The sequence below is a fragment of the Pelmatolapia mariae genome, linkage group LG10_11 (genome assembly GCF_036321145.2).
Source record: "Pelmatolapia mariae isolate MD_Pm_ZW linkage group LG10_11, Pm_UMD_F_2, whole genome shotgun sequence".
In the NCBI taxonomy this organism is placed as follows: Eukaryota; Metazoa; Chordata; class Actinopteri; order Cichliformes; family Cichlidae; genus Pelmatolapia; species Pelmatolapia mariae.
Genome location: NC_086236.1, coordinates 17,618,417 through 17,635,007, shown reverse-complemented (window position 1 = coordinate 17,635,007; position 16,591 = coordinate 17,618,417). Strand labels below are relative to the sequence as shown.

The window sequence follows — 16,591 nt, the reverse complement described above, 5'->3', positions numbered from 1 at the left end:
GATTTATTTCAACAATACCAAAAAAACCTCAAAAGTTAATTTAAAGACATGGCAGATTTTTAGTTAACACACCAACATTTCCACAAAATGGATGAAACATTACATTTTAATTCATCTCGTCACCTCTGACGGCAATTCTTTAACTGACCCACATTCACACAGTGCTGCTGTTCACACATCAAAAATAAAGTTCTGCTTACTTCAACTGAACCTCCTCCTTTTTCAGATTTATTCACATTTATTCATTCATTCATTCTAACCCCTAAACACAAAACATTATTTTTATTTTATACGCTGGAATATGCAGAAAATAGTTTTAAATGTTAAACAAATTTGTTCAAGTCAAAGACTGTTGCATATAATTTTAATTTTTGTTTGATGCAATGTGCATAAAGTCAAAAGATTAAAGCTAATAAAAAAAGTTTTAAAAACAGACTTTTTCATTTGATTACAGTTTATATGATGGATTATGCAGGAAAATAGAATTGGGCTGAAAGGTCTATTGCTTTATTATGTTTTCTTAAAAGTAATTAAGTAGTAACTAATTACCTTTGAAAATAAGTAATCAGTAATTAGTAACTAATTACTATTTTCAAGTAACTTGATCAACCTGCTTGTGACCTATTAATATTTTGTTTGTTTACTTTGTCTTACTCTGGGTCCTAATTCTGCAAAACATCTCATTTTGGGCAAATTCCTCCTCACTTTACCATCATCACAAAGCGCATTCATCAGACTTTTAGTCTGAAGTCCATTACACACAAAAAAACAATGCAAAAATGTTCAGATCCAAACGTGTTGCGTAATGTATATAACATGTTGAATGTGTTGTGTTTTTGCGGAAAATTTGTCCTACAAAAAACACGTACAGTGAAAAACAGAAGTCAACATCAAGTGATGATGAGCCGGCCCTTTTCTAAACAAGAAAAGGAAGAGACTGAGAATTTCAATCCACGTCTTACAAGAAGGCAGCAGCAGGGAGACTTTCATGGTTTGATCCAGGAGTTGAAGCTGTATCACCACCACTTTCGTACATTTCGAGCTCTTTTTGGCAGAGTTGAGACTGCGGAGGCAGAGAAATAATTTCAATGAGTTGAATGATCCAAAGCAGCGACTAGCTTTGTGTCTGAGGTAAAATAGTATTATTTTACTCCTTGTGTATTCAGGACCAGTGTGTGTAATGAGCTACGGAGCATTTGTAGCCAAATCCAGCGGTGTGATTTGTCAGATCTGTTTATTCAGATCTGACAAATCTACACACCAATGTCAAAACAAATGTGGCAAATTCCCCACATTATCTGAATGTTACAGCAACCTTAACAGTGGTTACTGGTTTTTTTTTTCTTTGAAAATTTGACATCTTGTCCACGATACATACTCACTGCATAAACACAGTTTCTACAGTTCATCTCGTGGTCGTGTGTCCTGCAGCCAGTATCTGTAGACAGTCACAGGATCTACATTCCAGTGCTTGTGGAAGGAGATGGCGCGCTGCGTGGAGATCATTTCCTCGGAGTAGTCATCTGGTCGGGCCTGGAATATCAAGGAAAAGCAGTTTGTCTGTCTGTGCGTGTGCCCCGCCCGCCTATCCACAGAACAAGGATATCTGTATTATCTCAAAGAGCCAGCAGTAAACACATAATCATAAGATAAAGTATAATTAACAGGCAGAAAACACAAGAATAAAATTCAAAAAGCCCCACCAGTTTAATTAAAAAGCTGCAAGCTTCTGGGACAAAATGATTAATGTCTCAATTATTTTTCTATGTGGCAAAAAGATTGTTTCTCTCGGGTTGCGAGGTTCAGCACTCTGTTAGGAAAGCAGAACCACATGGCATTCTCTGTGTCTCTCTAATTGACCTTCATTTAAACAACGCAAACAGGAAGCGAGTATCGCGCAGCGCATCATCTGGTCCTAAGTAAAGGTTAATGTCTCCATTAACACTTGGGGCAATTTGGGCTCATTTAAGTGGCGTCTCTGTGCATTTAATCAAGGTGTGAGTGGCTTTGCAAAAGCAAGAAAACAAAGACAGAAATGGTTTGAAAGGCTCTTCCGTCTATTCCCCTACCCACACGTCTTAAACTTTAGCACTTTGGATTTATTTTTACTAAACAGCCATATTAAATCCCTTGTTGCTACAGTAAATGAAAACATTACAAGAGATTTTAAGTTCATAAGCAGCTGATAGTTTCTATTAGAATGCTCTTAAAAGAACAATTCCTATTTAAGTCAAGCAAATATTTACTGTTTAATTAAAACTTCATGCTTTACATCTGTCATACATTTTCTGTGGTCAGCTGACCTGCTTAAACACACCAAATTAATTTATGCATTGCTTGTTTCCCAGGAAGTTTTTACAACTCTCAAAAAAATAATAAAAACCACGTCATCTAGAGAGCGTTTTACCGTGACAAGAACACGTGCGTGTGCGTTGCTCTCTACCTGGTGGAATAGTGGGCTGTGTGTAATGGGAACACCGAGGGTAGTAAAGCACCTGCCCAGCACCATGTCATCAGGAGCATCATCGCTGTAGCAACCACAACTACTGGAAAGCAGCCTGGACACCGCCGTCCTGCTGAGCACCATCCTTCACACACACAGTGTTCAGTGTGTAAAAACAAGAAAACTAAATGCACGAGTCACTGTTAGATTCATGTAGTGCTCCCTCTGTTGTGTTCTTACTATGTAGGCATATTAGGTATGTATACATTAACCCCTCCAAAAACTATTTTTATTTTAGACATCAGTTAAAGATTTTCAACAAGAACAAATGTGCAAAAAACATTTGACTGGATCACATGATGCACTGAAGAATGTGGTTATATTATTATCAGTATTTAATTCAAAGCTGGCATGAAAACTGCAAGGAAAGCCAAAAGTTTTGGGACAAACCCCGTGTAAGAAGCATAGAGTTTGTACTGCAACATTTATTTTTGCTTTATTGCAACACTGGTAAATCCTCACACAGCCTAACAGCTTTAACTCCCTTTTACTATGGTCTGGCTCTTTTAATGCAAATTGAGACCAAAGCCAACGGAGAAGTACAATGTAACAGAAAGAAATTACTGGTTCCAGCTAATATGGGCCTTGATGTCTGTATTGCCATGCCTTGCCTGTATCTGATGCTAGCTATGTAATAGCTAAGGTACAACTATTGCCTCTAAGGTTAAATAAAGAAAAATCAGTAATGTTCAAATTTTCACACAAGGTTTTGCATGTTTTGGCTCAACAATCATTAACACCGACAACCCAAAAATATCATCTGACCCAACAGCCTCACCCTCCTCCTCCGGTGGTGTAGCTGTATCCCTTCTGGATCAAGCCATAGCCATATCTTTCCCCCAGGCTCATTGCTTCCTTTGGGTCATAGCAACGCAGCAACTGTCTCAACCGGGGTAAACTGTTGGTGGACCAAGAGACAGAAAGTTTGCATAGCATACATAGTACCTACATGCCTACAATAGACCAGTAAGTAAAGTAAAAACATCAGGGTGAGTGAGTATAGAGTTACTCAGTTCAAGTCACTTCAGGGCACTTTATTGATGTAAAGTAAAGATCCTAAAATAATACAAAATTATTGTATTCTACAATTATAATTTTTAAATAAATAATATTATTAACAAAATGTAACATTACAAAAAAACCCAACTTTCTAATTGTTGTTGAAGCAGTCATGGTTAGGTCAAAGTGTGACTTTTAAAACCTGGTGCTCTACATAAGACACCAGACTCTGCAGTATTTCAAAACACAGATTTAAATATATTGTAAAAAAAAGTTTCATTTTGTCCAATTAAAATATTGCATTGTTGCATTTAAGCCAAATAATGTAACCCAGTGCAGTCAGTGAGTATAAATATGAAAGTAATTTATAGGATTAACAAATAATCTAGTTTATTTTAATTTACAGGTAATCGTGTGTCACGGTCCTGGGTCGTTTGACCCTGTGTTTTGAGTTTATATATATTTTGATGGTTTCTGGTTTATGTTTGAGTTCATTTAGTTATCTTAAGCTCCTAGGTTGCTCAGTTATAGTTCATTGTTTATTAGATTCCCCTTGTCTTCCCCCCTCGCCCTTCATGTGTTTCAGTAATGTTGTTGTGTCTCGTCTCCTCCTCTTGTTTACATGTTTCCCCCTTGTGACTCGTTCCATCTGTCACATGGAAGTTAATCTTAGTAACAACAAGTAACAACATTATGATATAAGGATAGATTGAAAGGCAGCAACCCAAACAGAAATGTTTGCTATGCTACAGTTTACATCAGGGGTCGGCAACCTTTCTGATGACGAGTGCCATCTAAAATTTCCTCAGAAGTCAGTGTGCCATTTGATTGCATTAGCAATAAATTTAATAACGCTCTATATTAACAGTTACACATTATATAGAACCACTTTATAGAATTATATTTGTTCGCAGATGTTGGCAGCTATCAGCGAATAGTTATCAGCTATTTTGAAACAAAAAAAATACACTTTTTATCCATAACAGCAAATGAACTGTACAACAGTTTCTGCTCTTGCTCTTGACGAAGGCAGTCGCACTTTTCTCCTCTCCTCCTCCTCCTCTCCCTTAGCTTCCCTGCTTAGCCTCTTGTGTCCTTGTCTAGTCTCGTGTTTTTTGTATTACTTTTCCCTGGAACACTCTCTCACAGTCTGTTCTCTAAAACCTAAAAGAGAATTATGGATTTGATCAACTGGTCCCTGAATGCAATTGACACGCTTTTCTCAACAAGAAGTTTGGGCTTGGGTGAGCCTGAGTGCTGAAGATATCTACCTATTCGGAACCATGATAACAGGGTTCTTGCTGATTGGAGCTGGCTTGGCCCTGGCTTATCGAAGAATTAAGGAAGCGGAACCGGCTGTTCAAACCCCCACAAGGCTGCCTGCTGGGACTGAAACGATGGGACGAGGCGTGAGTTCTCAAAATGGGCTCATTGAGTGCAGCACGGATAAGATCTTGGAGAAGCGTGAATACTCAGAATAAGACCTCTGAGTGCAAACTGGATTACATCTTGGAGGGGCTCGCTCGGAATAACACCACTGAGCGCAAATTAGATCACATCTTGGAGAAGCGCACTGCGGTCGTGAGTTCTCAGAAATCAGCTCTTTGAGCACAAGAATGACAACATCACGGAGCGTAAGTTTGATAACATCATGGAGAAGCTCACGGCTCTCCAACAGGAGATTGAGAGACCAGTGTCGGACTGTTAGAACAGCTTTGAAATTCATATGAGTTGTTCGCACTAAAGTAAAAACCACCATCACTTCATGCGGATACCCCTTTGGCGCCAGCTGTGGGCTCAAGGCTGGAGCTAAACAACAACACCTTGATAACGACTGTGTTTAGACTGTTCTTCCCATTCTATGCAAGGCCACCTGGGTTGGCTGGAAGACTGTTTACTTAGCCTGGCAGGGCGAAGGACACTGTCTCAGCTGAACTCTGGACACATACACACACACGCACACAGACATATATATACACATGCAGACATACACTCATCCCCCCTCCCCCCTCCAAACGCCTTCAACGCTTATTCTCTTCCGATGCTGACGGTGGATCAAGGAGACCAGCGCATAGGCTGCAGGCCTGGATGTGCTGTCCACATCGGCTGTCTCTCACCCCTTACCCACCCCTGTTTATTGTTGTGTATTAAGAGTTTTTTCATGTGCTATGTGCAGAGGTGTTTTTTTTCTGTTCTCAAACTGATCTCCCTATTGGAGCTCAGTCTGGGGGGAGTTATTTTTTTCTCCTTATCTTTCCTCATGTGGTGCATTTTCTATTGTCAGACCTCTCTGACCTGTCTTCCCCATGTGATGTTTTTGTGTAATGTATGTATGGTCGGAGGGTAAGATGGCGCCGCCATTGCGTGCAATAGGTTCAGTTCAGTTCATTTTTATTTCAAACATTTCAAACATGTGCCTTCACAATCATTACAAAATATTATTCCATTATTTGTTTGAAAAGGAGTAGGCAGAAGTATTTACTTATTTGTCCCTACCCCCTCAAGCAATAGGTCGGCAGCCTTAACATGAAATTTCCCCTTGTGGGACTAATAAAGGTATATCAATAACAGAAAATGCAAATGCTATTTATGGTCTCCTCACAACAATGATAAGAAAAATAAACTGAGCCAACATGGCATGTCTGTTAATACACATGTAAGTGTGATCTCTGGTCTCCACTCAGAGACACAGGTCTCCTGAGGACACTCTTCATGTGAGAGAAAACCTGCTCACACAGATATGTAGAGCCAAATACTGTCAATAAGGCCTCTGCAATGTTCTGAAGACAGTTAAACTTGTCAGGTAGTGATGTCCAGCAGGTGAAAATGCAAGCTCCGTTCATGGAGCACAGCTATGGATTCCGGGTGCTTCGATGTTACATTAACTGGCATTAACTCAGCCAGTTAATGCGAGACAAATCCAGCTGCTCTTTAAAGCTTTCTGGTTTGATCAGAAAAGAAAACATTGGTCCATACACCTGAAAGTCCCAAAAACGCATTGTGAATTCTGTCTCGAGTCTACGGGTGTATCCATGTATTTCCGTGGTGCTGATGCTGTGCTGAGCGGACAGCTCCCGAAGCATTTGAAGAGTCAAAATGTGGAAAGCTAACAACGTCCCTCTCACCAGTAGGCTAAGTTATTTTTAGCCAATTACAAGTTGAATCTGGTAGTTGGGGTTGTTAGCTAAGATACCGTCATTAAGAAGCGGCACAACCAATGTGTCTATGCGAGCTAATCTGCGATGTGCACCGCTGGCGCGGCCATTTATTTTTTAATGCACCTTCTCAGATTAATTCACTGCGTGTCGTGCCCAGGGCTGGACTGGGACAAAAAAATTGGCCCGGGCATTTTGACTAGAGACCAGCCCCCCAGGTATTAAAGCCATAAAGCCTTTGAATGAAAACAAACACTGCTGTGACAGTGATGTACACTGTCTTGTTGGTATATGTATGATTTCTATACATTTTACATCAGATAAAAACTTTGGTTGTAAGCTTCAGATAATTATTTAATAACAGCCAGACATTTTAAATGAGAATAAGAAAGTATTTCTTTGTGCCCCCTTTTCCCTGTTAATGCCCTACCTGGCCCCCTGGCAAAACTTTGCTAGACCCGCCCCTGCACAGTTACCAGCTGTCAGCTACATAGAAAAGGATCCTGGTGTTATTTGTCTCTCAGAAACAGTTCATAACTTCCCTTCAACTCATTCATGTCACGTAAAAGGTAAACCTGTTTCTCCATCACCTGTTCAGCTCTGATGATTCAGTAAGGACATCTCCTGGTTTCATCTTCATGTTTCCCTCTCACCACATATCCAAACCGACATCATGACCAGCAGCTTTTACAGCTGTGGCTCCAGCAAACATCAGCTGATACTAGAAATTAATATTAAATAAATTCTAGCAACAGCTGATCAAGTTTAAACGTGCTGCTGTTGTTTAGCGCGACATCTGCTGGTTTCCTCTTTCTGGCACAAAGTGGGCGATAAATAAACAAGAGAGACGGGACTTGCGTCAGAAAAGCCGATCAGCTGATCATTGATCAGTTTCATGATTGAAGCAGCAACAGGAGAGGGAGGGGGAGAGAATGAGAGAAGAAGAGGCAGCTGCAGCGTAAAGACAGAATAACTCCAGCTTTGTGTCTTTTTCCATTCTAGCTGAAGTACGGGACAAACTGTTCCTTCTCAGCTCAATACGAAACGCATAATATTTTCTCTGAATGCGGGACGATTCCGTCTTTTTACGGGACGGTTGGCAACTCTACTAACTAACCTTATGAATAAAATAAAGTTCACTATCAGTAACATCATAGCACCCACCCAGCTGTATATAAACTCCATCATGCTAGCTAGTACGCAGTACAAGTTATTGTAACTGACGGTAAAAAGTCAGCACAACGAAAATAAACTGCACCTAAACTTGGTTTATATCTGATCCAGATAGACTGCAGGTCATAACTTCTTACCTGAAGTTCAGTTCACCTGATACTCGAACCGGCCCCACCTCGGGTCTCTCCTCTTGCCTCCCCTTTCCCTCATCCACCTGCTGGCCTCCACCACTTGCTAATGTTACTGAATCTGTGGAAGCTACGCCATACCAAACAGCTGAGTTATTTTTACACACCGGCCAGCATCTGGCCAATCCACCACCTTTCATTGTTTATACCGTTACAAAAAAAATAAATAAATAAATCATCGGCCCATAAAAACGAAAAATCACCCGGTGGGCCGATGGCCAGTCCAGCTATGGTCATGCCATCAGTTAACCCTTCCACGTGCCTATGGTTGCCGACCCCTGGTCTACATATACACTATAAATACAAAAAAGTACTGGGCCAGTTTTTTGCTCATGCTAGAGGATGTTTGGAGCTCTGCAGTTATTAAGTGTTGGAGACCACAACGTTCGATGAGTCTGCGCTGTAACTTTATGTGGTTTCTGCTACTTTACGGCTGAGCTACTGTGGTTCCTGATTACTTCCATTTTGCAATAATAGTATTTACAGTTGATTGTGGATTACCTAAGAGGCAAGAAATGCCCCACACTGTTTTGTTCTTTCAACTGTGGCATCCTATTTTAAGGCATTACGCTCAAATCCAGTGTGCATGGCTACATGTTTGATTTTATACACCAGAGTAAATGATACTAAAAACAGTTGAACTGAAACATTAGAAAGTGTGGCCATGTTCAGGATAGAAGGATACACAAGATTAGCATTGGGGACTTTTTTGCAAAACTTCACTACAATACTTCTTTCTTTTTTTTTTTGCATTTCATATTTAATATGCAAATTAGAATGAAAAAGCACATTATAAACCTTTTTATAAAACACTTTCATGATTATAGTTACTGACTGACTTGCTGTAGCTTTTTATTTTATTCATAACATTGTACTGTAATATATCAATGTGTGGTTAAACTTAAAACTATTCATTTTTGTGTGTTAAATAAAGAGAAAAAATATTTTCCAGCTTACCTGATGAGAGTATCATCATCAACGATGAGCAGCCAATTGGCTTTCGGCACAGCTTTGCTTAAAAACCGCCTCAAGATGGCAAACGTCTTCCCACAGTGTCCTTCAGGGGAATAAAATATACAGAAGAAAATGTGAAAAAGATTAAACATCACATTCAATAACAGCTTGAGCTGATTTATTTTTGTTGATAATCATGTCAAGGTCACGACCTTTGGGGGAGCTGTCCTCTCTTAGTGCACTTGTTAATGTTGTGTTTCAATAAAATGGAAGAAAATGTTTACAAAATGATAAACAATGGGGAGAACAACACTTTACTAGAAGGGAAAAAGGAAGAATGAGCAAAAGCACCTGCATGTGTGAAATGACAAAGTAGAGCCAAGAAAAGGTTGTGGACAAAGTGTAAGAGGAGAAAGCATAGATATGAGGAATAGATGGATGTGCAACTCCCTTCCATGTGTATGGACTTCAAGTAAAGCACAAAGGGGCATCTCAGACAAGAGTGATATCATCAGAGAGATAAAACTGGCGTCTGTGCCTTTTTCACAGAAGCTCTGTTTAGTATTTTTTGCTCGAGCACCTATTATGACAAAGATTAGGTGACATACACACTTCTTTTCACCGCTAACAGCCAGTTAACTGATTAAATCAGACTGTCTTTTGATTTGTCTGTTCATACACTGACTGTGGTGCACTTCAAATGTGTAAGGACAGGAATTATGGAGCTCGACACTTCAGTCCTCAGGAAAGGAGCTATTACATCCTGTGATTGGCCAGCGGTGCAGAGGTGAGCCAGGGACCAAGAGCTTTAAATTCTCCTTCTAGTTCTTCTTCATTAACTTTAACACTTGCAGCTTTTATGCCAGCAGCTCAGGGCAACATTGTGCTCCATTATTCCCAAATGTGTTCTGTTTTTCACTGAGCATGATCAAACGACACTTGCATAAATGCCAATATAAAGCAGGCACAATGTTAGCCAGATTTCTCAGCTTAAATAGTACTAAACAAAGTGCATTTTGGGCTTATCGCCAACTCGGAATTTCTTATAGTCATGTAGCTAGTTTGGTGATGATTTTAATAATGCATATTTTGGAGTGTCTACACAATCATACTACTCTTCCCTCCAATTTTAAGCTACAAATGATCTTCATCTGACCTCTGACAGTGGACACATCTCTGTGCTTTTGCTGTTAGACCTCAGTGCAGCATTCAATACCAATGGCCACAATATGTGACCACAGAGATTAGAACACAACATAGATTCATAGCTATCTGATAGATTCCAATGTGTTCATGTAAACGAGGAGTCCTAAAACCCAAAAGCCAGATCCATACACTATATTGCTATTATATTTGCTTGTCTGCTGTCACATGCATATGAACTTGACATCCCATTCTTAATCCATAGGGCCTATGATGCCGGCCCACCCTTTGCAGATATAACAGCTTTAACTCTTCTGGGAAGGCTTCTCACAAAGTTTAAAAGTTTGTTTATTGGACTTTTAGTGATGTACAGTTGTGTTCAAAATAATAGCAGTCCAATGTGACTAACCAGATTAATCAGTGTTATGGTAAATAGCCTGTATTTGTATAGCGCTTTACTAGTCCCTAAGGACTCCAAAGCGCTTTACACGTTCAGTCATCCACCCATTCACACACTGGTGATGGCAAGCTACGTTGTAGTCACAGCCACCCTGGGGCGCACTGACAGAGGCGAGGCTGCCGGACACTGGCGCCACCGGGCCCTATGACCACCACCAGTAGGCAACGGGTGAAGTGTCTTGCCCAAGGACACAACGACCTAGACTGTCCGAGCCGGGGCTCGAACCGGCAACCTTCTGATTACAAGACGAACTGGTAACTCTTGAGCCATGATCGCCCCGTGTTTTTGGTAGAAATCGTATTATTACATGGCAAATAATTTACCAGTAGGTGTAGTAGAGTCAGAGAGACCAACAGACCCAACATTCATGATATGAATGCACCTGAGTCTGTGTAATTAAATAATTAAGTGAAAGGGGCATGTTCAAAATAATAGCAGTGAGGAGTCCAATCAGTGAGGTCATTCATTATGTGAAGAAACAGGTGTCATTCACATGGAACTTATTTAAGCATGAAGCCAGCACGTGTTGTACATGCAATTCTCTCTGAAAACCTGAGAAAGATGGGTCGTGCCAGACATTGTTCAGAAGAACACCATGCTTTAATCAAAACGTTGATTGGAGAGGGGAAAACATATAAAGAAGTGCAGAAAATGATAGGCTGCTCAGCTAAAATGATCTCCAGTGCTTTAAAATGCAAAGCCAAACCAGAGAGACGTGGAAGAAAACTGAAGACTACCATCTGAAAGGAATGAACAATAGTCAGGAGGGCAAAGACTCAGTCAATGATCAGCTCCAGGAAGATCAGAGGAGAGCAGGGCGATATGACCAAAAATATTTATCACGATAAACATTTGAAAATTTGCGATAACGATATAACTGACGATATAATTGACACTAGACAAAATACTTCACAACTCCACAACTTTATTAGTGCAAAAAAAAAAAATCAATGTATTTTCACTTAAACAAGCAGCTGTTTTTTATGTGCATTAAAGTTACATAAAAATTTAAGAGTGCAAATGCAAATTCCTTGCTGACAGTTTAACCAAAAGGCATTTCCAGTGGAAATTGGCCGACATATCCTCAGCATAACCATGTATAATATCCACAAAACCTAAAAAGAGCTTATACACACACAATACGGTAATATTATGTTGAAGCACAGTACGTATCACTCCGCGAGGCTCCTGCCTACGATAGCGGTAATGGTCCGACAATCCATCAAGTGGTGCGGCTTCGTAGCTTAGCAAAGTCGTACTAAAACATTTGACAGGGCCGCATACAGCGTGTCAGACGACCCCCAAACACTGAATTCAAGCCACAGTACACTCTTAATCCAATAGACAACTTGTGGGGTGACATCAAAAATGCTTTTTCTGAGGCAAAACCAAGAAATGCAGAGGAAATGTGGAAGGTTGTGAAATCATCCTGGGCTGGCATACCTCTTTACAGGTGCCAGAAGTTGGTCGACTCCATGCAGCACAGATATGAAGCAGTTCTCGAAAACAGTGGTTATACAACTAAATATTAGTTTAGTGATTCACAGGAATGCTAAATCTTAATGTTTTTTCAGTTTGTCGTGTACATATTTGAGTTTGTAATAAAAAAGGCAGACACTGCTATTTTTTGAACAGCCCAATATCATGTTTTCCTTCATTTTGTGCTAAGTAATTGAAATATTGATACTTTTCCTTCGTGTTTTGATGTTAAATATAATGTGCAGTGTTCCCAATGAATGGAAATAAAAAATATTTTTCGGATTTTGAGCTTTACTCATGTTTTAAATACACTGCTATTATTTTGAACACGACTGGATGTAGCTGCCATGGAAACCCATTCTATAAAGCTCTCTATGCACTGTTCTTGAGTTAATCTGAAGGCCACATGAAGTTTGGAGGTCTGAGTGATTGACTCTGCAGAAAGTTGGTGACCTCTGCTCACTATGCGCCTCAGCATCCACTGACCTCACTCTGTGGCTTTACACAGTCTAACACTTCATGGCTGCGTCCCAGTCACTTCCACTTTGTTATTATACCACTAACAGTAGACTGTGGGCATGGAAGAGTCTGGAACACCTGGTGAGAAAAGATGGCATCACCTTGGCCTTCATTAACACTTTGAAGTACTTGGGAGTAACTTTGACCAGGAAATATCCTTCAGTGAGCACATTGTATAAATGTGTTTTTCCTTCCTGCCCTTACCAAGTGCTTGCTCTCAAAGGCCATCACATGATTGTTGGGGTTTCGTTCTAATATTGTAGGCTCTTTACCTTACAATATAAACCTCCTTGAGGTGACTGTTGTGAATTGATGCTGTATGAATAACATGTAATTGAATATTCTGATCTGTATCCAGCAGTTATCAGTAAAAATTGCTGCTGCTGATGAACTTACCCCTCTCAGTATTGGGCACTCCCAAACTGACTGTTGGTATGGAAGCATCAGTAACATCGCTATAATACTCTAAAAACCCAGCATCTTTCTCCCAGGTCGCCTTCACCACTGGTACTGTGGAAATGAATGGGGAAAGATAACCGAACCTGCAACAACATTAAGCCTTTACCACTGAGCTGTAGACACATACAAACAGATATATATACAGTAGCTATGACTAGTGAAGCACTGATTGATGGCAGGCAAAGCTTCTATTTAATTAATAGACTATCATTTATAGTCTTTAGTCTTTACACATGACACAAAAAACCTACAAAGTAATAACTACAAATTAAAATATAGACTTAAAAGTGATCCATGGTAAGTGGGACTCTTCTTACCTTAATTTATTCTGAAATACATCCACTAATTATTCACTTGTACAGAGCATCAGTGCTTTGGATAATTGCACAAATTATTACAAATACAAAAACTGTAATATATTGAAATATATTGTTATATCTGAGTTGCATTGTTATTATTCCTGTGTGTCTCAATCACTTGTTTTTAAAATGATCACAGTGGACAAAATGTTGTAAAAGTATAATTATTAAAGGCAATGAAGTACAGTCATTAAAAAAAGTATTCTCTCTTTTAATGTTTTAAATCTCAGAACACGATGAAAAAATAAATAAAAAAATAATCCGATCTTTGCCTGGTCTCAAACTTAATAAAAGAGAACTTCAGGTGAATAAGACATAAACACAAAAACTAAACTAAAAGAGAAACTATGTACAAATCGTGATTCTATGACTTGTAGAAGCACTTTTAGTAACTATAATTTAAATTTTGCTGTATGACTTTAAAAGATTCTGAGATTGTTGTGGGTGATTTTTGCTCCACTGTTCCCACTTATTTAATTTTCAGGCAGTAAAACTTTATTTGTTGGACACAACATCTGACTCTAGAGTGTTTGGGTATACAGAGAAGTTTACTGTCAGCTCAGTGGGCCTAATTTATAACCAGTGCATACGCACACAAACCTGTTCGTATTTTACGAGCCACATATTACCACAGCGAGTGTATCGATATTCAGCCAGAGCATCGCTCAGGTTTTTTTTCCTCCTTAATTTACTTATTTGTTTAAACCCGTCATAACTCCTGTGGATTCCTGCGCTTCCTTCTCCGACACTTTTATTTAAGTTTCTTCAGGAAACTCTCATGTTTTTTTTTTACCTTAGTTTGGCAAGCCAGTCTCTTTACTTACACCTCAGTCTCTATTGTCTTGATGCATACTCAATTATCCAGGTGAGCAATTCCCAAAAGGCTGATTCGTAGTTGATGATGTAGCGTTTTCAGTGGGAGAAACGTTTCGTCACTCATCCAAGTGACTTCTTTAGTCTCAGCTGACTGCAGGTTTCCCCAACCTTATAAACAGTACATTTGCACAATAACTGAAACCAGCACCACTGAATGAACGATGGGCTGTTACGTGAAAAGTGAAAGACCATCCCTGAATCGAGGAGGAGGCCTAAGGCTAAATCTTTCGCCACCTTACAACGCTGTCATTGCAGCCATGCCCCAACTCTTTGTGAATGATACTCATGGCCATTGATCAGTGGCTATTGACCAATGTTCATGACAATTTCCATATTAATGATCAAGGAACTCCCAGCCCATTGTTCATTCAGTGGGTGAGTGACGAAACGTTTCTCCCACTGAAAACGCTACGTCCAGATGAACAGAATCAACCTTTTGGGACTCAATCTCTATTACATGGTGTTAAGCATACGGTATGCAGATTGTGGGCAACAAACAGAAGCCTGCAGTTCCATCCTGCAACACGTGCAGTGTGGTAAGAACAAAATTGGCCACTGCGCACATGTAATGAATCTGTTAGTGAATCTTTATGCAAACACATTTCTTGTGAACAAGGTAAGAATAAGAACGATCCCATGCAGATTAATGAATGAGGCCTACTGTTCTATAAGTCTTGTGGTTTGTTCAGATGCCACTTTGCAAACCTAAGTCATAGCACCATGTTCTTTTTAGAGAAAAAACAGCCTCCTCCTGGCAATTCTGCACAAGCCGTACTTGTTAAAGTTAACAGTAGTACAATTATAAAAAGACTGAACATGTTAACTGAAGCCTGCCTCAGTTCTGCTTTTATAGAGTCTCTCATACTTCAGTTAATCAAGCGCATTTGATTATCAGCACTTTACCCTTTTAATTTGATGGAAGCATTAAATAAATAAATGATAAATACATAAAGACACAGAGAGCGACATGCAGAACCTATAAAAGACCAGATGTTTTCTTTAGTTTCACTGATATGTAAATCCTTAAAATTGAAACACAATGTGCTTTTTTTACATGACAATTCGTTGACAGGCACATTTACGCCAGAGGTATATTTAAGTATACTTATACTTTAAGGCACTTTCTATTATTTGAGATGGCTAGAGCTGTAGCTAGAAGATATATTTTAGATAACCAAATGTATTGAATGTTAAATAATTAATTTAGATTAACAAATTTTGAATTAGTATCGATGTGCTTACTGAAATGATGGATCTTGATACCTACTTACAGCTCTGCAGAACAAAGTATTGTTAATTTGTCTGAAATTGTACACACACCTCGATCTGAGTGGAACTTTTGGCAAGTTTTCACAGCAACAAATACATCATTCTTCGACACTGGATCCCCCTAAAATAAGAGAGAAAGAGAAAAAGCGTCTGCCTTCAATGGGGAAAAAAAGCACTGTAGCCATCAATGGGTAAACAAACGTGTTTCAGAATATGTGTTTCATATCAGCAATACATGTAATGTCTACATAATATTGCATATGCTCGACTCGTCTTATGTTTCAGATGTATAAAAATCATGTAGCAGATATTTATACTCGATCTGTTCAAATTGTTTTTAAAGCATTCATTGCAGATAGCTGTGCACTTGATTTCCATTGAACCTTCAGATTAAATCAGCTCACTTGCTCACAGAACTTTTCTGTTTGCATTCCCGTACAGCAGACTTTGGCAGTGGCATAAAGGGCTGACTTCAGTCTAACTAATATGGACAGCTCAGCTGTAATTTGTTGTGACTTAAAGTGATGGATTACTGCACACTGGAAAAAGGTCTAACACGTTTAGCCAGTTTTTCCTGTGCTCATATTCGACAATTTAAACTAAATAAGAATATCTCACGATTTCATTGAGTTTGGTGAGTAAACAATGAACGTTACGTATTATTTCCAAGATGTTAGCGATAATAAAACACAGTCTTGCCGCATATGTGAGTCAAAAATAACTATTGTTGACTTAGAAAAAAAAATCTACAGGTAGCTCTCATAATAGATTTGGTTTTACACCAAAGTTCACACAAAATGAGAAGAACTGAAATGCAAGTTATATCTAGAATAACTAGACAGAGTGAAGCTGTTACATACGCAGTCGGGCAGGTAGGTTGTAAACGTGGTAGCACAGCCGTCTCTCGGCTCTGTGCAAAACTCTGGAACTGCTGTCAGCTTTGGGCCATGTCCTTCCTCCCAAATAAACAAAGCAATCTAGAAAAACAGAACATGCATGAAGACAAATTCAAAGGTTAAAGTGTTTTGTCACTATATTCAAATTAGTGAACTTGA

At 39.3% G+C, this 16,591-nt stretch overlaps 1 protein-coding gene across 13 annotated transcripts in view; it reads right to left on the bottom strand.

Annotated features, from left to right (window-relative positions):
- The window catches only part of b3glctb (beta 3-glucosyltransferase b), a 29,055-nt gene continuing 12,464 nt past the window's right edge, over window positions 1-16,591 (bottom strand). For 8 of the 13 annotated variants that reach the window (XM_063486891.1, XM_063486893.1, XM_063486895.1 and 5 more), the window contains 8 exons: window positions 16,397-16,513; window positions 15,588-15,657; window positions 12,970-13,083; window positions 8,976-9,075; window positions 3,282-3,401; window positions 2,408-2,588; window positions 1,379-1,533; window positions 1-1,063 (listed from right to left, as the gene is read on the bottom strand). In XM_063486891.1, coding sequence (XP_063342961.1) covers window positions 1,399-1,533; window positions 2,408-2,588; window positions 3,282-3,401; window positions 8,976-9,075; window positions 12,970-13,083; window positions 15,588-15,657; window positions 16,397-16,513 — 837 coding nt within the window. In that variant the 3' untranslated portion in view covers window positions 1-1,063; window positions 1,379-1,398. Of the gene's footprint in view, window positions 1,064-1,378; window positions 1,534-2,407; window positions 2,589-3,281; window positions 3,402-8,975; window positions 9,076-12,969; window positions 13,084-15,587; window positions 15,658-16,396; window positions 16,514-16,591 lie in introns of those variants that run through there. The other 5 variants (XM_063486894.1, XM_063486896.1, XM_063486892.1 and 2 more) reach the window with 4 other exon arrangements.